This window comes from Mandrillus leucophaeus, unplaced genomic scaffold (assembly GCF_000951045.1).
Source record: "Mandrillus leucophaeus isolate KB7577 unplaced genomic scaffold, Mleu.le_1.0 Scaffold561, whole genome shotgun sequence".
NCBI classification, from domain to species: domain Eukaryota; kingdom Metazoa; phylum Chordata; class Mammalia; order Primates; family Cercopithecidae; genus Mandrillus; species Mandrillus leucophaeus.
The window spans coordinates 1,337,820-1,362,557 of NW_012106042.1; the positions used below are offsets into that span (position 1 = coordinate 1,337,820).

Here is a 24,738-nt window from a genome sequence, read left to right on the forward strand (position 1 = left end):
CCACTGCTTGGAGGCCCCCTTCTGATTCTGCCTAGGAAGGGAGACTTCGGAGCTCCTCGCAGCTCTTACTTAATGTGGGAAGGAAAACAGATGAAATGTTTTTCATTTAATAACCTTATTTTGTCAAACTATATTGTTTTTCCCAGGTGTATCTCACACCAGCGTTCCCAGTAAGAGTAGCTCAAATGTCACAGTGCTTTCTATAGCACAGCCAGGCAATTCAGTGAGTACCTATCAACTTGTAGTCCACTCCTAGCATCTTTGCTTTTCTTGAACAGACCCCCAAGAGGCCACTGAAACATTTCTGATATTTTACCCACATTGGATTGCTTCTGTCATTTTCTTGATAAACTAAATGTTGTTGCTTTGAGGTCATTTAACGAGATCTAACTTGAAGAGCTAATTTTATTGTTTTTATACCTGTTAGTAGTATGCTAAAGATACCATATTGTGATGTATAATTTTTGCCTTTACTTTAATTAAATCAGTTATTGGAGCATTTAATTGTTGTGTACTTCACGAAGCAATTTAGAATCATTGAAGCAATTAGTGTTTTTGAGATATATTCATCCTTCCAGTTAAGAAACCTGTACCTAGTCTCCTAAATTGCTTACAGATGTTAAATCCCTTATTCGATGTCTGTGGCAGGTTAAATAGTATCTTACATCTTATGTCCTTTGACATACAATACCAGATGAAATTATATAATACCAATAATGTCATAGCTATATAAAAATAGAATAATTTTTGGCTTTGGTAAATTAGGAAACTTTTTAAAAAATTATGAGATTTTGAGCACAAGGTATATTAACTAAATCTAAGGCAACAAAGTTTTTGTATTTCAAAGTTTCTGAAATATTCTTTTAAAAATGCAAATAACTAGTTATCTAGATAAGAAGAAAAAGTCTTAAAATTTAATAAATAAATAAGGAATAAAAATGAAAAATGCTAATAACTTTAAAGGTGTAAATAATAGCTATTTGTTAATATAATAGCAGATTTAATTAATAATTAGTAATATAAAATTGAACATTTTGAAAGGGAGAGAAAGAAATCTTATCCAGGATTATCTTAAAAGCAAATTTTTCCTCACATTGCGTGCCCCAAAAGTGATTGACAATTTAAAAAATAATTGTAAAGTACCGATCAACTAGAAACGCGTTCAGCTGCAAGTTTTATGCGCAATGAGATAAAACAATAGGGATTTATTTTTCCAGAACAAGAAGTCTGAGGAGAGTCGTTGTTTGCTTTTTGTTTACAGGCTCGATGTTGTCAGGGTTTTGTCTTTGTGATTTCTCTTGTGCTTGCTGTAAGACAGATGCCTCTATTGATCCAGATATCACACTCTCTCAAAGAAGGAAGGATGAGGAACAGTTGTTCCTGTTGAGTCTTTCTCTTTTAATCAGGAAATAAAAGCTTTCCCAAAGATCCCCAGCAAATGTCCACTGTGCACTAACTGTCTCATGTCATATGGCTGTCCTAGCTTTAATGGAAGTTGAGATATCAAAGACTTCTGGCTTCTGTGGGAGATGGAGCAGGGGAACAAAGGTTTGAGAATAACTTTTGGGTAACTGTCAGTAGTTTCAGCCATAGTCTGATGACTAAAACCATGTTTATTTTAAATTTTATTTCTTCTCATTCTTATCAATTTTGTGTGTGTGTATGTGTGTGTGTGTGTGTGTAGTAGTTTAGCAACTCTCACCTTCCCACACCAAGTGTTCACTTCAGTGATTTCCAAATTTTAAGTCCCTGAGCAAAGGCATTCCTCAGAAACTGATGGTCTCTCCAGTTAAAAGGACATCTAGCTACTATTGCATCTAATATTTTTCCTATACTTTGCATTACAAACACTTTTTGTAAAACTTGATAGTTCTATAATAAATCTGCTTTAAATCTAAAAGTATTCAGCAATCTCTCCATATAGACTGCATTAAAAGATATAGGTATAATGCAAATAAAAGAAAAATTGAGTATTAGGATTTCTTTTATGAAGATTTTCTTAGCTGCCTGAAAAAGCAAAATAAGTCATTATTCCCTAGAGGAGAGCCTACTCTAAAATTTTGTTACCCTAGAAAATGATGTTATTATCCATTTCAAAGATGTGAAAAATATGAACATCTATGGAGTGATTATTTCCTAAATTATGTCTCTTTCATACAGTGACACTTTGATACTCACGGTTTTGGAGAATTATGATTCCTTGAGGTAGGAAAGTGTAAGAAGAAAATTGAAATTGAGAAAATGTAAATAAGTACATTAATTTTTTTCTCTGCCTATAAAACTCTCATAATCTACTCTCATATTGACTGTAGAACCTTGGCAAAATTGTAGTTGTCTTTACATTTCTGTATCAACATTTTTACTGCCTGATTTTTACATTTCTATCATGTTACCCTAGGTGAATGGCTTTATTGGGATAAAACTTTCCAGATTACAGTCACGTGTAAATTTCTACTTTTCTACAGACAATCTCTAGTGTTAGTTTGGATGCTATAGGGGGATAAAACAAATTACTGTTTGGCATAATCTTTTGTCAATGTAGTTACTAAAAGAAGGCATTGGAAGACACATTTACATTACAACAAGGATATATGACTTAAGGATATGATATTACAACAGTTACTATGGTAGAAAGCCAGAAGGAGAAGAAATTGATCTATGTGGTAATCAGGAAAGGCTTTGAGGAAGAATTAGGGCAGCTGGTATGTTGCTTAATTGCAGGGGATGGCAAGCTAGGGCCTGCAATCACAGTACCTTGTTTTACAAATAAAGTTTTATTGGAACACAGCCATGCCCATTCATTTACATCTTGTTAAGGCTACTTTCTTGGTACAACAGCAGAGTTGAGTCATTGCAATGAAGACGTGACCCACAAGACTAAAATATTTCCTATCTGGCCCTTTTAAAAAAGTTTGTCAACCACTGGTTAAGAATGTCAGCTCTACAGTCAGAAAAAACTGGGTTCAAATTTTTGTTCCATAGTCATTAGCTATATGATATTCAGTATGTTACTTAATCTGTCTAAACCTTAGTTTTGTGATATATAACTTTACTCAAAGGTTGTTTATGTTGATATAATGAGATTTTACATAGAGTGCATTGCACAGTACGTGGCATGTAGGAAATGCTCATTAAATGTTATTTTTTCAAATGTTAGGTTTTATTTTATTATAATTTATGTTGTAAGTTAACTATAACTTTTTTTACTCAAATAAGGATTTGAAGCTCTCATTTTAACTCCCCTTCAACCCCTAAAATAATGTTCAGGACACCAAGAAGGGTATCGTCTAATTGTGAGAAACTTAGAAGAGTTGCACAGAATATTGTACTAGGACAGTAAGATTAATGTAAAAGCCAAACAACCTAAGTGTATAGAAAAAGTAATGCTATACTTTAAAATATAGTTAATTAAGACTGAATAGCTTATTGAGTATTGAAGGATGCCAAACCAGTCAGTTTTTTATAAGTTAAGATACTTTCTCAGAATTTAGACGAAAGTAATATTTAAAGGTGAATATAATAAAGAGGAGCCATCACTACCAATCTTACAGAAATAAAAGTATTATTGGGGAACACTATGAACAATTATATGGCAAAAGATTAGATAACCTAGATGAAATGAACAAATTGCTAGAAAGACACGAACTACTGAGACCAACTTAAAAAATGGAAAATTCAAATATAGACTCAAAAATGCTCAACAAAATACTAGCAACCCAGTCTGGCAACAAAAGCATTAAATACCACGATCCAGTAGGATTTATTCTAAGAATAAAAGTTGGTTTAACATGAAAATCAATTAGCGTAATACACTATATTAATGAAATAAAAGACTTGTAATTATCTCAACTGAAGAAGAAAAATATTTGACAAAAAACAACACACTTTCATGATAAAAACATTTTACAAACTAGGAATAAAAGAATTTCTTCAATGGGGTAAGTACGTCTACAAAAAAACATAATTTTAAAAAAAGAAAAACATAGCTAACATATTTAATAGTGAAAGTCTGAATATTTTCCTTTAAGATCAGGAATAAGTGAAGGATGTCAGCTCTCACACTTATTCAACACTGTACTGGAGGTTCTAGCCAGAGCAATTAGGCAAGAAAAAGAAATAAAAAGCTCCCATATTGGAAAGGAAGAAATAAGTTTCTTTTCACATATGAAATAGTCTTGTATATAGAAAATCTTAAGAAATCCACATGAAAAACTATTAGAACTAATAAACAGTTCAGCAAGGTTGCAGGATACAAGATTGATATAAAGAAATTAATTGTATTTTTATACACTAACTGCGAACATCCAAAATCAAAATTTTAAGATTCACTTAAAACAGCATAAAAAAGAAATAAAATACTAAGGAATAAGTTTAAGAAAAGTGCAAGAATTTTACAACAAAAACACCAAATGATGTACAAAACATCACTGAAAGAAATTAAAGAAGACCTAAATAAATTGAAAAGTATCTCATGTTCATGAGTTGAAAGACTTAATATTATTGAGATGGCAGTATTCTCCAAATATGCAGATTTAATTAATGAAAATGTCAGCCACCTTTTTTGCAGCAATTGACAAGTTGATCTTAGGACTCAACATGGAAATGCAAGGAACCCAGACATATATGTGGCAGTAGAACAGAATTCAGAGTCAAAAAATAATTCTTTACTTTCAGTCAATTGATTTTCAACAGAGTGCTGAGACAATTTAATGGGGAAGGATACTCCTGAACACATGATACTGAGACAATTGTATATCCACATGGAAAAAAATAAAATTGGACTCTACCTCAAACCATAGACAGAAATGTTACTTAAAATAGATTACAGGCCTAAATGTAAGAGCTGTAACTATAAAACTCTTTAAACATAGGAGTAAATTATTACCATAAATGACACAGTAGTTTCTTAGATATGGCACCAAAAGCACAAGAGACATAATAAAAACAAATTGGACTTCCTCAAACTTAAAACTTTTGTGTTTCAAAGGACACAAGAATTGAAAACAGAAGCTATGTAATGGGAGAAAATATTTGCAAATCAGATATTTGAGAAGAACCTTATATGCAAAGCTCATAAATAACTTATAATTCAACAATAAAAAGACAACCCCAATTAAAAGTAGGCAAAGGATATGAGTAGACATTTCTTCCTCCAAAGAAGATATAAAAATCCAGTAAGCACATGAAAAAAAAATACAAAGCATTATTAGATACTAGGGAAATGCAAATCAGAACCACATTGAAATACTACTTCACACAAACTAGGATGGCTACAGTCAAAGAGACAGACACCTGTAACACTACAAAGTAGTGGTAAGGACGTGGGGATATTTGAACCCTCATAAGGTTTTGGTGCGATTGTAAAATGATGCTGCCACTTTGGAAAACAGTTTGGCCATTCTTCAAAATATTAGCCACAGGGTTAGCCTATCACCCAGGAATTCCACTGTAAGTGTATGCCGAAAAGAGTTAAAAAAATATTTTATCTACACAAAAACATCTACAGGTGTTTATACCAGCATTATTCATAAAAGTGGAAACAACCCAGTGTTCATAGTTGATGAATGGATGAACATAATGTTGTATAGCCATACAGTGGAATAGTATTTGACCATTAAAAGGAGTGAGGTACTGATACTACAACATGAATGACCCTTGAAAGCATGCTAAGCAAAAACACCACAGAGGCCACATTTTATATGAAAGATCATCTAGAATAGGCAAATCCATGAAGACACAAAGTAGATTACTAGTAAGGGACAAAGGGGAACAGGAAGTGACTGCAGATAGTTGAGGGGTTTCTGGGGTGACAAAATGGTCTAAAATTAGATCATGTGATGGCTGTACAGCTTGATGAACCTATTAAAAACCACTAGATTATACACTTTAAAAGGGTAAATTTTATGGTATGTGAACTATATTTCAATAAACCTGTTTTTAAAGTGAATATATAAAAAATTTTTAAACATAGGGAAGAGTTACAGAAGATTGAATTATGAGGAGCCCAGACTAGCAGATAAAAAGTAATGTAGAACAAGAATTCATTTTACGTCACTTGGCCTCAGAACACCATGAAAAATTAGCGAAGAGAAACTAAGACCTAGCCACACTTTGTTAAAGTTTTTTTGTGTTTTGCTGTTGTTTTTTTTTTTATTTCAAAAGGCAAAGAAAAAGCATAAGCAACTTTAAGCAGATAGAAATAAAGGAGGTGGAAATATCAGCTTATTGTAAGACTTCTTTTTATTTTATTTTTCGTTCATAGAAAATGTAGGAACAAAAAAATGTGATCAAAACAAAAAGAAAAACTAGAACTTTAGAATGACAAATACTAAAAAAATACATTACAATTATCAACAGCTTTAGTTCATTAATGAAACACAAAATCCATCATACTAGATAGAAAAAAAGTCAAACTATTTAATATTTAAAAGAGACAAAGTTAAGCAAAATAATACTAGTTTAAAGTAAAAGGATAATGTAGCAATAATAGACAAAAATAAGTTTTAAAATGTAAGCCAGCTGTATTTGTATAAGACAAAACAGAATTCGAGGCAAAAGCCTTTAAGGTCAAGGAGGGTAATTTATGTTGATAAAGGTGTAATGCATAGTGGAGACTGAGTAGCCATGAGCCTATTTGTGTCCGTCACATAGAACTAACATAGATAAACCAGTCTGAAAAAGAACTGTAAACATGGCCCTTGGTGCCAGATCTTGATTCACGAGGGAAAAAGTAAGTAGTCATACAACATTAAGAATCATGAAGGGATAAAAATGGACTTTGGAAGAAGTGGAGATGACAGTGTCTCAGAGGTGGTAGCACTGATGATGCAGATTTGAGGGAATTCGAGTACAAGATCAACTAGTTTTGTCCCTGAATTAGCTCAGGGATTACAAAATAGGTCAGCAGTCAGCTCACAGGTAAGAGAGTGTGTGTGTGTGTCTGTGTGTGTTTACTGTATCTGAATACCCATTCTCTACAATGACTACCATGCTCTCTTGTCTTACAGTGAGCTCTTTTTGGTCATTTTCCCAGCCTCACTGGTCTCTGTAGGCATTTGGTTTGTTACTACTAGTTTGGGATAACAGAGAAACTCATAAAGAGGACTAAGAAAGTTTTGAGTCCAGGCCGGGCGCGGTGGCTCACGCCTGTAATCCCAGCACTTTGGGAGGCCAAGTGGGTGGATCACGAGGTCGGGAGATCGAGACCATCCTAGCTAACATGGTGAAACCCCGTCTCTACTAAAAATAAAAAAAGTAGCCAGGCGTGGTGGCGGACACCTGTAGTCCCAGCTGCTGGAGAGGTTGAGGCAGAAGAATGGCGTGAACCTGGGAGGCGGAGCTTGCAGTGAGCCAAGATCCCACAACTGCACTCCAGCCTGGGCGACGGTGCGAGACTCCGTCTCAAAAAAAAAAGAAAAAAAACAGTTTTGAGTGGAGCAGCAAGAAAAGAAAGAATAATTGTAGTAATTCAAAAAGAAACCATTTTAAATCAGCTGAAAACATAAAGCATTTAAATCTTTACAAGGATTGTATTTATCTACATTCAGTTTGCTTCATGTTATTAAAAATGACTCACTGAGATACTGATATATCACTATTTTGAAATTATTCCCTTGCTTTTATGATTAAGGAAGTCAACTTTCATTAAAATACTGAATATCATTTCGTCTCTTCTGTGTCTTAAATTTCTGTTTGTTTTTGTTCCTCTAATTTACTCTCATACAATGTTCCTTTTATGCCTTACCTTAGCCTAATGGGAACATTTTATTTTTTGGTTTGACTCCTTCTCAACATCCACAAAACATATGAAGGCACCTATGCTTTTTACCATCATAAAAACATAATGTTCAGCTAGCTACCTGGCATGAATAAAACATCACTGAAGACCATTAACCATACATGACAAGCTACAGTACAGTAATTGCTATCTTTATACAGGACAATCGTGACTATAAGGCTGATGACTTAAAACCATAAACCCAGTCTCACTTTAATAGTGCACCAACTGATATTTTAAGTAGTGTTTTCTTTTCTTCTTTTTAGAATGACTTATAAATGAAAAACTTTCTCATTTATTAAATGGATCCAGAATTTCCATTGTAACACACCTTAGAATGCAGGAAATAAGCTTACAAACCCAGCCAAATTCCTTGCTGTGAAATTCACCTTTATTCATTAACTTATTCATTAACCTTTATGCAGAATCTGTTCACTGTTAATAAACTGTTTAATTTACTATTGAATGCTATTTATATGTTTAGACAAATTAACAATGACTCAGTATAAACAAAAGATGAGAGAGAAAAAAAGCTAAGAAACTAAGAAAGCATAGTTGCCTGAAGGGTTCATGTCTTGACCTCAGAGAAGTGCAGAGACGTAAGCTGTGGGACGGTATGCGATGCTTAGTAGATACTGGCTGGGTGAATGAAGGACAGAGCCAGTAAGTTTTAAAAAATGATCTTAAGGCATAAGAAAGAGGATTAATTGTTATATTTCCACTTTTCTGGAAAAGCTAAGTGAATTATACATTTTCTTAAAGTTGCATGCAAATGGGTAAAATAAAAATAAATTTTGGTGCTTAAAAAGTAAATCCACAGCTATTGGTAAGACACCCAGCCAGGATGACTTATTTTCAGAGAAATTAAAGAAACCAAAGCTTTGCTTTTTTTCTGGATGTCACTACATGTATATGTTACCCAAATATCTAAAATGACAGCATTGAAATGTCTGTTTTAGAAATGTCCATATGAAATGATTAATTACACATTACGTAACATATCTTCTTTCCAGGTTGAATTTAGCAAGCTCTGCGAGAAATATTTTTCAGCCATGCAGTGTAGCATGGGAAAGTAAGAACAAGATAACTGCACACAGAAATTAATGAAATAGAAAAGGCAACATGGAGCAACGGGTTTACCATCATGTGTTCATGATACTTATTTGTGTATCATGTGAAGACTATTATTAGTATGTGAAGAGAAAGTGAAAGGTTTACGGGAGGCAGTGGGTGTTGTCTAGAAGGAAGTGCAGACCTACTTCACTGTTTTTGAGACTGAACTTTTTACTGTGACCTAAGCACTAATATCTTTACATCCATACATTATCACCCTTAGTTTTTATGACAATCCTATGAGACAAGTACTGTCATAATTCTCATTTCATAGATGAGGAAAGTGAGGCATAGAAAATTATATGGGTTATTTCAGGTATCACCACACAGTAGCTAGTTTGCATTTGTTTTCAGCCAAAACATAGTTCTGCAATATAATTATGACCTCAGAAGTAACCAGAATACTTTGTATATTTCTATGGAATTGTCCATAGTTGCTTCACAGTATTTGTATACTGTACCTTGCATTCTGCAACTATGAATTCTCTTGTGTTCTTAAAAAATTAGACAGTTGCAATTATATATCTAAACCCTATAGAAATAATAAAGTCAGTATGTAAAAACTCTAATTTCAGACAAAAACTAGAGAATGTTTCATTATAATGTAAAGAAAAAGAATAGAAAATCCACTGCAAGCTTACTTTAAATTAGGCATTTCAAACTGGCAGCTTGACATACTGAAATCTTTCTGTCTCACCTCCTGCCAGCGAAATTATGTCTTGCAGAGTTTATTATATTAGGAAAAAAAAGATTTTCTTTGGGTGAGGAATATCCTCTTCAGTTGCCACAGACTCCACTATTCTCCATTATACTGGACCAATTCACACATATTATATTATCTGCTAAGAAACTGCAGGCTTCTGAGTTTGTCAGAATTTTCAATCATGAGCCCCTTGGTAAATTTAAAATATGCTATTGAATTATTAACATAATTTTTAGAATATGTCTACTTGATAAAATGAGGTAGACCTATAATTACATGAAGTAAGTCAAACTGTATCAGAATAGTTTTTCAAAGCTTAGTCTCTACAAGCAAAGATTAAATTATTAAGCAGTCAACCATATCTGTTAACTTCTTTAAACGTTTTCTCCACATGGAAAGGAATAGGAAATAAGATATTTTTCTTAAGCCAGATGAAAAATTTGAGATGTGCTAAATTGCAAGATGTGTTAAATTACTCTGCTAAATATATAGATCTATCAGAATAGTGTTGAGGTTATCGACAGGACATGGTGATGGGTTGTCAATGGCATTTTCAGGCTGTCAACTGTCAGGATGAAACTAATTGGTAGATTGTATGCAGCATTATCATGTATGATTTGTTCTAATCTCTTTTCTAGTACAATATCTAACATCTTTTCCATGTACGGTAATAAAGCCTCCAGTATTAGTGATTCTCCTTCATGTGTGAAATGACATTTTAAAACTGTATATTGTCCCACAATATAAATGGATTTTGTTTCAAATTGTGTTGTATGAAGTTGAACTTTGTGAAATTGCCAATATTTGACTATTTTTGACCTACCAAAAAAAGGTAATTTATATGGTTCAACCTAATACAATAGTTATGCCAACCTAGATAGTATTATGCCAAACTGGGAAAATGTTTTTCAACAGAAACTGAAATACAGGTTTGTTTTGAGATTAGTAATAAACATGCATTGTGTCTCTGCTTCCTGCCAGACTCTGAGCTCTCAAGGAAGGTCATTTTCTCTCTTCATCCTCCTAAGTCTTGCATGTATTTGGGTTTCCCAGAGCTTGGCCATAGGGCGCCTCTTCTCCACACTCCCCAAAAAATCTCATGCAAATGTGCTCATAGATCCTAAATGTATCTCTAACCCAGACCTACACTCTGAACTCTGACCTCATTTATTTAACTACTTTCTTAACTCTCAAAGTGGATGTCTCATGGGCACCTCAGATTTACCTATCCAAAGCAAAGTTCATGATCCCCTATCTCACCCCTCTCTGCTTTTGTTCCATCCTTCTCCATCTTAATGAAGGACAGCTCCACCTACACAGCTGGTTGAGTTTAAACCTGGGAGTAATCCCAACTCACCCTTCCTTTCTGTTACCTCTGTCTTGTCCAATTTTTTTTTTAAGTAAGTCTATCCATAATCTACCCCTTTTCTATCTCCATTGCAACCCCCATAGTCAACTATCTTCTCTCACCTGTTACAATAACCACCCAATTTCTTCTTGAGCTTCTACTTTAGACTCCCCATAGTCTCTCCTGTATAACTTTATAAATTATACTGTGTTTAGGAGAAAATGCAATATCCTTGCTGTTTACAAGGGCCTAGATAACCTAGCCCCTACCTCATAAGCCAGCCTCTTCTTTGTATTATTTTGTTCATTGTATTATTTCAGTTCTTTAATCACAGAGCTCTTTTCTGCCATCAGGCTATCATTTTATTCCCTCTCTGGAATACTGCTTTCCTCCTTTAACTCTTACTTATCCTCAACTCTCAAATAACACTTTCTTAGAGAGGCCTTCCCTGATTCTGTCCTTAATCTAAAATAGGTCCCACTTATTCTTTTATATGACATACTATTGCTTTTTCTTCGTTGCACTTAACACAGTTTTCAACTAGGTACTTTAATGCATGTGTGTTTGTTTAATGTAAGCTCTGTTAAGGTAGAGCTCTTGTCTGCTGCCTTCATCTCCATGTCCAGGGCCCAGTCCACAGTGGATGCTATCTGCTTGAAATGAAAAGTATAGTCTATATTGGATGTTGATACTTGAGGAAAGCCAGATGTTCAGAGGAGGATGTGAGGGGCTTTTGGAAATGTGGTATGGTTTCAAATCCCATCTTTGTTTTGGGTGACTTTTCTGAGCCCCTAGATTGTAAGTTTTCTCAAAACAGTTACTTTGTCTATTTTGTGTAGAGGGCACTGCTCTATTCCCAGTGCCCAGAAAAGTGCTTGATAATTAGGGATGTTCAATAAATATTTGTTGAGTAAATGAACTGTTTCCTCTTTCACAAAGTTCCTTTCTCATGAAACTATGAGGGTGGTAAATAAAGAAAATATAGGAAGCATCTAATATATAGCAGGTACTCAATAATGCCAGAAACCCTAGTGGGTTTTTCAAAACATAATTCCCACATTTTTTACAAGAGTGATTCTCAGAGGCCTTAGAACCCCATGAAGATTGGGGGTGGGGAGCAGTGAGGTGAGTATCTTAAACTTACCCCTGTGACCTTTTTCAGACTACCTAAACTTATACTTCATGTCCAGTGCCTACTACAGACTTGCTATTTTTGATGAAGAATATATCATGTTCTTCAGGTGTGCTAAGGCAAAGATTAAGAAAAATATGTCTAAATCTTGCCTAGAACCAATGTCACAAGAATAATAGCTAATAAAGGAGAACTGTAGATCAGAAGACTATCAGTGTTGTTAGGCTAAAGTATGTCTGTTAAAAAAGGAACTGTGAAATAATTATATAGTGATGCTACTGTCTCTCTTCTGGTAAGAAATATCAGAATGTGTGCTTGATAGAGTGTCTCTCTGGGTATATTACCTTGGATTCCATTTTAAAGGCATTTGCTAGCCCTTAATGTTTTTTAAAAGGGAGAGAGGAATAGATTTCTTGTTCTCCAAAATCATGTATTAACCTTACTTCAAGTTTCTTTTTCAAGGGAAATATTTATACTCCCAGTGACTGGTTGGAAGAGATGCAGTTATGCCACATTTACCTTTGTTTTATCCAGTTTAAGAATTTGTGAGCTCTGTATTCATTTTTATACTGGTTAATTAGGCATGAAATCCAGGAGGGATAAAGGAATGAAGGTTAGAGTCACCACAGGCTGTCACAAATCCCAGAAATAGGGGAAGTGAAAATTCACCAACCAATTGAACCACACATTACATACAGCCAGACCCTGGGCTACAGAGATGCATCTTCAGCAGTTGGAGTAGATGAAAGTATCTCTTAAAGCCCTCTTTTGATCTATAATTGTAAAATGTTTACAAGCATTTTGATTGTGTATACAACAAAAATAAGCAACTTTAAGTGCCCTACTTCTGTGGCACATACATTTTCATAAGTTACAGATTCTGTTATCTGTGCTTTCTTTAGTATATGGACACTGTTCAAATTTGAATATTCTAAATGTCAACAAAGAATAACAATGTTTATGACTTGACCATAAGGAAATCCACAGTGCAAAATCTGAATTTTCACATCCTTGGAACATACTGGAAGTGTCACTAATCAGATAAATCCATTAGAAGGAAAACTTCTGGTAGAGGTATAATCCAGAAGGGAAGTTGATTGAACACAACTGCATTATTTGGTTATAGCTGAACTGCCTCACTGTATTCAGATTCATCCAGGTAAATCCTTTCATTTTCTTCCACTTCAGGAGTTCTCAGTCTTTGCTGGTCTGCATGTCCACCATGGAGTTCAGGTTCAAACTATTTTTGTCCATGTCCTTACCCAACCCTGAGTAGGTGCTTGCTTCTTGGATCCCTGCTAGCACTTTTTCATTCCCTATTAACTAACCACCTAGTTGGCCTCCTCTTGCTTCTTTCTTTCTTTCCTGCTATTCACAGATATTTTTGATAGCTCCTTCCTGCAGCCTCAGGCAGCTCAATGAGCTGTTTTGCTGTCTGATCAAAACATTCGTTCAACAGATCCCATTCCTTCTTGACTTTTATTCCAGTCTTTCAACAATCCTACCAGGTTACTGGGTCATAGTTCTCATTGTAAGCATTAACATATAACTCCACAACTACATTTTTTTAAGTTTAGCTGTATGGAAAAGAATCATGCATATTAATCCATGACCTATTTCAGTATGGTAGTTTGGAAGCATTTCCTAATTAAGAAACTCTTAAAGAAAGCACATGGCATTATCATGATCACTCCAAATGGACCTCCTTTTAAAGTCATTTCAGATTTCACCAGCAGTACACATTCACTCCTGATTTGGAGTAGGCAAGTGACCAAGGATACTGGTATATTCAATATTTTAAAACAAACTTACTAGTAAAAATCAGTTCTTGTTTCAAGGAAATAGATGATGGTCTTATAGTACTTCAAAAGGGCCCATTATGATACAGCTATGCTTTGTAAAAAGATTTGTTATTTTAGGTTAAGCAATTTGGAGAGAGGAAACCATAAGAAGGCTGTGGTTGGAACTGGAACCTTGTAAAATGCAGATCAAAATCACTTACTGTTCATACTTGAAATTATAATAAATGTAAATTGTGACCTTGGTATTATGGCATAGTCTTTTAAAAATATCTTTGTTTTCATTTGTTTTTCACTTTCTTCTCTGTAATCTCTCATATTCTAGTACTACTGAAATAGTTTAGCTTTGTAAACCTTAAGCCTATGTTATTAGCTATTAAAACAAGTAGGTGTTGCTGGGTTTTTTTTGTTTTTTTTTTTGTTTTGTTTTGTTTTTTGGCTGGGTTCCATCCCGCAGACCCCAGCTGCATGATGGGTGAATAACGTACTCAGGCACTGATACTCAGTGAAAGAGTGGGCTACAGGACCAGGCCACTGACTGAAAGAGATATAGCACCTAGGCCCTGACTAGCTGACTCCTCTGACATTTGTTCAGCACACATTAAATGACAAAGGCTTTGAGTCAGCACCACTAGAGGCTAATTAACCTGGTCACCCTCCCCGCCCCGTGCCCCCAACCCCAGAGAGCCATCCTGCCCGCGAATGATCAAAGGTTAGTTTTAGGACCACATGAGTAAACAAGTTATTTAGATAAACTCCTCTACATTCCTAGGTATCCACGCCCTATGCTTTTAAGATAGTTCAGCTGCTTTCAGCCAAGCATTTTACTGAGCTATGTAAACCCCCAGGCCTTCCAAGAAGGTTTGTGTTTATTTCCTATAATTTTATAATTTCTCCCACCATCCTGACCCAACCCCCACATTTTTTGAGACAATGTCTCACTCTGGTTGCCCAGGCTAGAGTACAGTGGTGTGATCTCAGCTCATTGCAGCCTTGACCTCCTAAGCTCAGGTCATCCTCCCACCTCAGCCTCCCAAGTAGCTGGGACTACAGTCATGCACCACCACACTCGTCTAGTATATTATTGTTTCTGTTTTTTAGTAGAGATAGGGTTTCCCCATGTTACTCAGGCTCGTCTTGAACTCCTCTACTCAAGTGATCCACCCGTCTCAGCCTCCCAAAGTGCTGGAATTACAGGCATAAGCTGCCATGCCCAGCCCTAAAATTGCTTTTGTAATTAAACTTCCAAATAAACATGTCTGGCCATTAGTCAAAAGATAAGTCATCTTTATTTTTTAAAAAAATACATAAGCATATGCCCCTTGTAATGACTATGGCAGTCATGCCATAAAAGCAATTTCTAGTCCACCACTGCAGTTATTTAGATTAGTTATTTGATTTCCATTAATCCAAAGAAGACCAGAACATCTAAGTATCTACAATATGCAACCAACTTTCTGCTTCAGACTTTATAAATAATGTATTCTGAGTCTCAGCTGACTCTTCGTTATGTCACAAGTCTAAGCCACCATGTAAAAAATAGACTTAGTGACTCTATGTAAATAAGATTTTCTGCCTGTAGGGAATCAGTTCTGTGAAATTCAGTGAGTATTAAAACAGCTACAAAGGATTTATTAAGGAGAGAAAAGTGCATCTATTACTGATTAGGATATTTTTAGAGAAAGGCACGTTGAACAGCAACCTTTAAGTAATCAAGTTAGTTAATCACAGTATCAAATGACTTTAGTGCTGGAAGGAATCTGAAAGATCAAAGACCAACCCTCCTGTTTTACTGATGAAGCCTAGAGCTTTTTCTAAGACCAGCTTTTGAAAGGACCTCACACTAAACTGCAAGGTCACTGAAGGCAGTGTATAATGGTTGCTTATATACAAGGTGTTTGTGCAGTGCTTGAGATGTGTTAAGCATAGAAAATATGAATTTACATGATGAATTAATAAATGATTTTAAAAATAAACATGAGTAAAGGAATTAATATGATCTCCTTAGTGTTACATAGGAATTTCTGTTATGCAAATCATAATGAAGGTTAATGTTACCTGTTTTCAAAAAGTACTGTCATTTTTAAAGGTGTCTCAATTAGTGAAATCTCTCTCTCTCTCTTTCACACACACACACTAAATATATTACACTATTAGATATAGTCATTGAACTTGTAATCATACTCTTTTCATCCTCTGTATATTCAAATGAACCAGGGATATAAATGTTCCTAAATGTGGCTGAGTGTGGTGGCTCATGCCTATAATCCTAGCACTTTGAGAGGTTGAGGCAGGCAGATCACTTGAGTTCAGGGGTTTGAGACCAGCCTGACTGACATGGTAAAATCCCATCTCTACTAAAAATACAAAAATTAGCTGGACTTGGTGGCATGCGCCTGTAATCCCAGCTACTCAGGAGGCTGAGGCAGAAGAATCACTTGAACCCAGGAGGCAGAGGTTGCAGTGAGCCGAGATTGCGGCCTGCACTCCACCTGGGGCAACAACGTGAGACTCCATCTCAAAAAACAAAAAAATAAATAAATGTTCCTAAATGTTCTTCTTGTCAATTGTCAGAAAACCAAATCTCCAGACAGAGTATAAATGTCAGGGGTATTCAGCATTCTGATTTATGTAACACAAATCCCTATGCAACAGACAGGAAGTAATATTAATTCCTTTACATGGATTCATATTTTGAATGTCTCCTGTATCTTTATAAGTCTTTTGTCTTCATTCTGGACCTACAGGTGTGTGGATCCGGTGCTCTGTGTCCCCTGATACCCCACACATGTTTTCTTGTCTAAGCTTACATTTTAATCAAGCTACATTTTTAAACAGGCATTTCTTTGGATGGATTGATTTTTAACAAGACATTGATCTATGTGAGTTGGACCATCTAAAAAGTCCATAACAAATCTGGGGCAATTTGAAAAATAAGTAATGATAGCAATGTAATATAGCCTTTAGAATAAAATAAATACCTATGAGTCTCTACTGACACAAAAATAATTTCAATACGTAAGTAAATGGGAGTAAAGGGACAGCTATTTCTTATAGCAGAATTCCAATTGATGAATGTAGAAAAAATAATGGAAATAGAAAAATGACAGTGTGTCAAATACAGCATTAATCGTTGCAGATAATCATTAACATTAAAATTAGCGTTCAAAGGTATGATGAGAAACAGGATATTTGTATAGCCTTAAAGTATCCAACCACATGACACTTTTTCACAGATTGGAGGAGACTAAGGACACGTGACAACTCAATGCAATATGGGATCCTAGATAAAATCCAGGGTCAGAAAAAGATCATTGTTGAAAAAATTTAAACAAGGTCTATAGATTACTCAATAACATTGTATCAGTGTTAATTTCCTGGTTTTGATGATTATGCATTAGTTATAAGTGAGATATTAACATTTGGAGAAACTGGATTAAGGATATATGGGAACTCTACTTTTTTCAACTTCTTTGTAAGTCTAAAATTATTTCAAAATTAAAATTTAAAATGTTTTAAAAATAAATACAAAGGTTATAACACTCTTATATTTGAGTGGCTCTTTATAAAAGAAGCTTAAGAGATAGAGATGTTTTTATGATCTACACTTGACATGGGAAGTAGATTCCAGTCGTTTCAGTGACTTGCCCAAGGCCACCCATTATAGAGCCAGGTGTTCTGTTAGATTCTATTTTCCTCTCTATAGAAACTACTGGGCTTGACTATTTCATTCTCATAACTACTTTACAAAGACAGAGAAGGCATATTGTTCCCATTTTGTAATCTTTGAGTTCCAGAGATTTCTCAAAGACCTAAAAATAGAACTATCATTTTACCCACAATCTGACTACAGACTTTTTTTAGTACCCAAAGGAAAATAAATCATTTTATCAAAAACACACCTGTACTCATATGTTTATTACAGCACCATTCGTAATAGCAAAGTCATGGAATGAACCTAAGTGTGCATCAACATTGGATAAAGAAAATGTGGTGTGTATATATATGCCATGCAATACTATGCAGCCATAAAAAAGAATGAAATCATATACTTTGCAGCAACATGGATGGAGCCAGAGACCTAATATTATCCTAAGTAAAATAACTCAAAAAATCAGATACTAAATATTCTCACTTATAAGTCGGAGCTAAACACTGGGCGCACATGGACATAAAGATGGAAATAATAGACACTGGGGACTCCAAAACTGGGGAGGGTGAAAGGGGGTGAGTGTTGAAAAGCTACCTGTTGGATACAATGTTCACTATTTGGGTGATATTTTCACTAGAAGCCAAAAACTCAGCATCACACAATATATCCATGTAACCCTCCACATGTACTCCCTGAATCTAAAATAAAAATAAATGAAGTAATGAATGAGACTGAGTTCCAGCAAAAGTAAAAAAATGCCATAAATAACACAGATTAGTGAGTAGATAGTTGGAAGTTAAGTCCAAGTTTTCTCACTGTTAACCCAGTTTTGTTTTTATTCATATTCCGACAGGTATTTCTGTAGAATTCCAAGAGACAGACATTTCTGTAGTCAAGACACTGCACTGGGCACTAGATATGTGTGTGTGTGTGTGTGTGTGTGTGTGTGTGTGTGTGTGTATATGCCACGTGTCCTTAGTCTCCTCCAATCTTTGAAAAAGTGTCATGTGGTTGGATACTTTAAGGTTATACAAATATCCCGTTTCTCATCATACCTTTGAACACATGTATATATATATGCAAATGGATATGACTTGTTGGGGGTCATACTCAATTAGATGAGCTTTGAAAGAGGATTAGAAGTTGGCCAGGTGAAAGGAATTAGGAATATCATTCTAAGTAGGAATGGTGCTTAAAATTCTGCTTCTGGCAAGCTTAAATTTGTTATGCTGTCTCATCAGTTCCTCTGAGTTATCAACTAGATCTTACCATAGTTGCAATGGTTCTGGTAAAAGAAATGCCTGCTGCCAGCTGTATAACTAATTTGAAATTTTATATATATATCTGGCTGGCTTGGGAACTGTGAGATCACATGCTGCTCTGGCACGAGGGCAGCAGCATAAAGCATCTGGTCAGAGAATACATATAACCTCCAATCCTCTGATACTATGTCTCTGGGTTGGACATGCTGCCTCAGCTTTAATTGGTGAGTTGGTGACAAGAATTTCCTCAATTCTGGAAGCCCGGCTCCAAATTGTGGGGTGTGTGTTTGTGTGTGTGTATGTGTGTCTTAACTGTGTTACAACACTTAATCTGTTTAAACACCATGGGTTGTTTAAGTGGAACATCTCTCTGGATTTATCTAATCTGGCCAAGGTTGCACAATTCAGATTATCTGAATTTGTCCTTTCCTTCACTGGTTTCAAACATGTTCAGATTAGCCTACAAAGAGGATAAGTTCAACAAGGGAGATGTAAGGCATTAACATTTAAGCTCAATTCATCACCACAATTCTGCAAATAACAGTGTAAGGCAAGTTCAGGCAGAGTAAAACCAAATGATTATTTTCTGCAGGGTGGATAGTTTCAGATCTTGAACTTGTGCCATTGTTTTGGTGGCATGCAGAATTTATGCATCTATATTTGAACAAGATTTAACACTAGTACAACAGCTGTTCCTTAGAACAAATGAACTCTTTGCTTGTATAAGAACCTTTAACCTAACCTAGAGAGGGAGAAAACAGTGCCTCATAGTTTACTCACATGTGATCTTTTGCCCCAAGCCTGCCTTCAGACTTTCAGACAATAGACTTACACATTTGGGATTGCAGATGTTTTTATAAGTGTATCCATTGCAAGACTAGCCACTGGGTTGCAACAGCTTTGAAGCTTGAAAAGCCCACATAAAAAGATGAAAAGTTTGGTGATAGAAATTTTAGTTTGTTAAACTATACATTGTCCCCAGGTTAAAAAATTTATGAGCCTCTATTTAATGGCTGATGCCTTTGCCGAGATTCTCTGTTAATAAAACTAAAGTCCCAATTGTAACAATTTCTAATTGCATCATCAAATGTAGTAGCATAAAAACTTTAAGCCATGTTAGCCTTAAAGATTTGATTGATGTGGTGGGGTAGAGGACTAGCTAGTAATACCTTTATTATCTGACATATGTAGGCTCATTTTACCTTAACCCTCCAACCATTGTATAGTCTACTGATGTCCTAATTTCATAAGACATTAGAGTAATTTCTGTTGCATAAATGATAGCTTTAATTGCTTATAAAATGTGCTTCAACACACTCAATAATGTCTTCTTCAAACTTATATTGCATTGATTACATCTGGCAGCCCCATATGGTAAAATGTAGTTATGACCCTTCTAATTAAATTATAGTTGGAAACTCACTTCTGGGGTGCAGCTCAGCAATCTACCAAATTTCTCAGTGACATTCAGAACATGAAATAACTTGGGGAGAATAAATTTGCAATACAAATGGGAACAGAGGAGAAGGTTTTCAATCTCTATTAATTTATTTTTCAAAATTCATTACTTGTACAATTTATTTCCCAAGCTAATTCTAAGCAAAGATGAGTAATACTACCTTGCCAGGAGTCTGTGCTTAAGATATTTCCATATGTTTAAGCAGAAATACCTAGTACAGTACTTTCCCTGTAAGTAGAATGCCGTGAAAAATGTTCTTAAGACAGGTTCTCCAGCACCTCCTTCCACCCTTGGTCTCGATAAAGGACCTCATGTCCTATTTCACAGAGAAAAGAGAAACCTTCAGAAAATGTCCACGCTCACTACCACGTGTTTCCACCCAAAAGCATACGTACTCATGTACATTACCTTTTCTCCTGTTTCTATAGATGCATTGTCGGTGCTTCTGTATAAGGTCAATTCCTCTACTTGTGTTCTAGACTTCTTTCCCTCTCCTCTCCTCATGAAACCACTCCTGCAGTGCCCTTCTCCTCCAAATGATCAACTTCCCCCTCCCCTAGATCATTACCCCCAGGAAACAAATGTGCTGTTTTTTCTTCTATCTTAAACAAACTAGGAAACGAAGAAAATTCTTTCTTGTCTACTCCCTTCTCCACCCAGCTACTGTTCTTCAAGAGTTTTCTTTGCTCAGTTTCTACATTTTTGTTCCCCATTCTTCCTTAACTCAGTCTAATTAGGCTTTCAGTTTCACTCTCCACCTCAGCCTCCCCATTCCACCTGTATTGGCTTCTTGCTGATCTCTGGATTAACCAGACATACTCATTCCTCAGCATTTGCACTTGCTAATCCCTGGCCTCTGACCCTAGATATCCAGAGTTTAGCTTCTTCACCTTCCTTCTTGAAACCTTTGTTCAAAAATCACCTATTCAGTGAAGCTTCCTAATCTTTTTATTTAAAATTGAGATACTCCCTCTCACCTCCTTACTTTGTTATCCCCTTTCACTGATATTTTTTTCCAGGATATTTATCACATTCTAATATTCTACATGACTTATTTTCTAAATAAAATTCCTTGCAGAGGTTTTTGAAGGCTTGAATGTTTAACAGACAAAGTAGATAGAAGTCTCCTTTTCAAACAAATTGAATACCCTGTGACATTCAATTTAAGGAGGGGATGTTGAGAGGGAAGGGGTCTGGACTTTGGAGCCAGACTTGATTGATTCTCTGCTCACTATTTTTCAGCTGTGCCATTTTAGGTACTCTGCCCAATGTCTCCAGGTTTCAGCTGGCTCATGTGTAAGTAGGGATAATATACCTAAATCATTCATTCAGCAAACATTGAGTGCAGACTTGGGCCAAGCAGTGGGCTAGGTCCAGGTAGTCCTAAGTGGGTCAGATGTGGTTTTTGTTCCTCGTGGAGCTTGCAGTCTAGGGAGCAAATTAATATTAGGCAATAATGCAAAAAAAAAAAAAAAAAAAAAGTAAAAATAGCAGCTAGTAGATTGCAAAGGAATAAGTGATCTGGCTTATAATTAGTGCTTAGTGCTCAATTATTTCGTCCTTTCCCGTTCCTCTCATGCCACCACTGTCATATTTCAACCACAGTTTGTGTGTGTGTGTGTGTGTGTGTGTGTGTGTGTGTGTGTGTGTGTTTGTTGAGACAGGATCTTACTCTGTCACCCAGGCTGGAGTGTAGTGGTGTGATCTTGGCTCACTGCAACCACCACCTCCTAGGCTCAAGCAATCCCCTCACCTCAGCCTCCCAAGTAGCTGGAAACACAGGTGTGCTCCACCATGCCCAGCTAATTTACTTTGTATTTTTGGTAGACGCAGTTTCAACATGTTGCTCAGGCTGGTATACCACAATTTTACTGACAGGCATATCCTAGTTGGTATTCTTCCAGCTCGTTTTCCACACTTGAGTGTGTCTAACAATCACCTGAAATATGCATTAAAAGTACAGGCAACTGGGTCAATGTGTAGAATTTCTTTTTCAAGAGTTTGGTGATGTAGCCCCCAAACTGGATTTTAACCATCTCCTAGGAAATTCTGATACAGAAATCATAAGACCACACACTCAGAAGTGCCAGGTTTGAGAAATAGTTGTATTGTCTCTCTTTTTAATAATAGGTTATGAAAACACTTTAAAGTTATGTCATTCTCAATAAATTATATTCTCCCAGAAGCTATTTAATCTAGAACTTTTGCCTCACGTTAATAATATTAATGATCTTTAGAGAGCACACACTATTGAATTATACTAGGATCTAAATCTCAACGTAACTCACCCCCCGCCCGAGGACACGTTTTGTTTCCTGGTATCTTTATTGCAAAAACCACTTAAATAATTTTAAAAATGCATCAATTATAATGGCTAAAAAGTAAGGAACAGCAAGAGAGCCACAGCCAAAAAGAAAACTGACCACAGAGAGCCTTCCTGCCACAGGCACTGAAGACAGCAATCAACAGATGGTGCTGACTGCTGTGATTATCAAGCCAAGCACATTTGTATCAGTTTGTTTTCATGCTGCTGATCACTTTATACCCAAATTTATACAGGAAAAGGGTTTAATGGACTTACAGTTCCACATGACTGGGGAGGCCTCACAATCATGGTGGAAGGTAAGGAGGAGCAAGTCATATCTTACATGGATGGCAGCAGGCAGAGAGAGAGCTTGTGCAGGGGAACTCCTCTTTTTAAAACCATCAGATCTCATGACACATATTCATGAGAACAGCATTGGAAAGACTTGCCACCATGGTTCAATTACCTCCTACCGGGTCCCTCCCACACTACATGGGAATTCAAGATGAAATTTAGATAGGGACACAGCCATACCATGTTACTCCACTTCTGGCTCCTCCCAAATCTGACATCCTAACATTTCAAAACTAATCGTGTCTTCCCAACAGTCCTTCAAAGTCTTAACTCATTTCAGCATTAACTCAAAAGTCCACAATCCAAAGTCTCATCTGAGACAAGGCAAGTCCCTTCTACCTATGAGCTTGTAAAATCAAAAGCAGGTAAGTTACTTCCTAGATACAGTGGGGGTAGAGGCATTTGGTAAATACAGCTGTTGCAAATAGAAGAGATTGGCCAAAACAAAGGGGCTACAGGAACCATGCAAGTCTGAAATCCAGCAGGGCAGTCAAATCTTAAAGCTCCAAAATGATCTCCTTTGATTTCATGTCTCACATCCAGGTCACACTGATACAAGGGGTAGGTTCTCATAGTCTTGGGCAGCTCCACCCCTGTGGCTTTGCAGGGTACAGCCTCCCTCCTAGCTGCCTTCACAGGCTAACTTTGATTGTCTGTGGCTTTTCCAGGCACATGGTACAAGCTATCAGAGCATCTATCATTCTGGGGTCTGGTGGACAGTGACCCTCTCCTCACATATCTACTAGACAATGCTCCAGTAGGGACTCTGTGTGGGGGCTCCGACCTCACATTTCCCTTCCACATTACCCTAGCAGAGGTGCTGCATGAGAGTCCACCCCTGCAGCAAACTTCTGCCTGGGCAATCAGGCATTTGCATACATCTACTGAAATCTAGGTGGAGGTTCCCAAGTCTCAATTACTGACTTCTGTGCACTCACAGTCTCAACACCACATGGTAGTTACCAAGGCTTGAAGCTTGCACCCTCTGAAGCCACAGCCCAAGCTCTACATTGGCCCCTTTCAGCCACAGCTGGAGCAACTGGGACGCAGGGCACCAAGACCCTAGGCTGCACACAGCACGGGGTCCTGGGCCCAGCCCATGAAACCACTTTTTCCTCCTAGGCCTCTGGGCCTGTAATGGGAGGGGCTGCCACAAAAGTCTCTGACATGTCCTGGAGACATTTTCCTTATTGTCTGTGGGATAACATTCAGCTCCTTGTTACTTATGCATATTTCTTCAGCTGGCTTTAATTTCTTCTCAGAAAATGATTTTCTTTTCTATAGCATTGTCAGGCTGCAAATTTTCTGAACTTTTATACTCTGCTTCTCTTATAAAACTGAATGCCTTTAACAGCACCCAAGTCAAGTTTTGAATGCTTTGCTGCTTAGAAATTTCCTCTGTCAGATACCCTAAATCATATCTCTCAAGTTCAAAGTTCCACAGATCTCTAGGGCAGGGGCAAAATGCCACCAGTCTCTTTGCTAAAACATAATAAGAGTCACTTTTGCTCCAGTTCCCAATAAGCTCCTCATCTCCATCTGAGACCACGTCAGCCTGGATCTTATTGTTCACATCACTATCAGCATTTTTGTCAAAGCCATTCAACAAGTCTCTAGGAAGTTCCAAACTTTCCCACGCTTTCCTGTCTTCTTTTGAGCCCTCCAAACTCTTCCAACCTCTGCCTGTTACCCAGTTGCAAAGTTGCTTCCACATTTTTGGGTGTCTTTTCAGCAATGCCCCACTCTACTGGTACCAGTTTACTATATTAGTTCGTTTTCATGCTGCTGGTAAATACATACCCAAGACTGGGCACTTTACAAAAAAAAAAAAAAA

General features: G+C 36.4%; 1 protein-coding gene across 1 annotated transcript in view; it reads left to right on the top strand.

Moving 5' to 3' along the window:
* The first annotated feature begins 2,624 nt into the window (after window positions 1-2,624).
* SERPINI1 (serpin peptidase inhibitor, clade I (neuroserpin), member 1) overlaps window positions 2,625-24,738 on the top strand; it is a 112,086-nt gene continuing 89,972 nt past the window's right edge. The window contains 1 exon segment of the mRNA XM_011998232.1: window positions 2,625-2,702. Coding sequence (XP_011853622.1) covers window positions 2,625-2,702 — 78 coding nt within the window.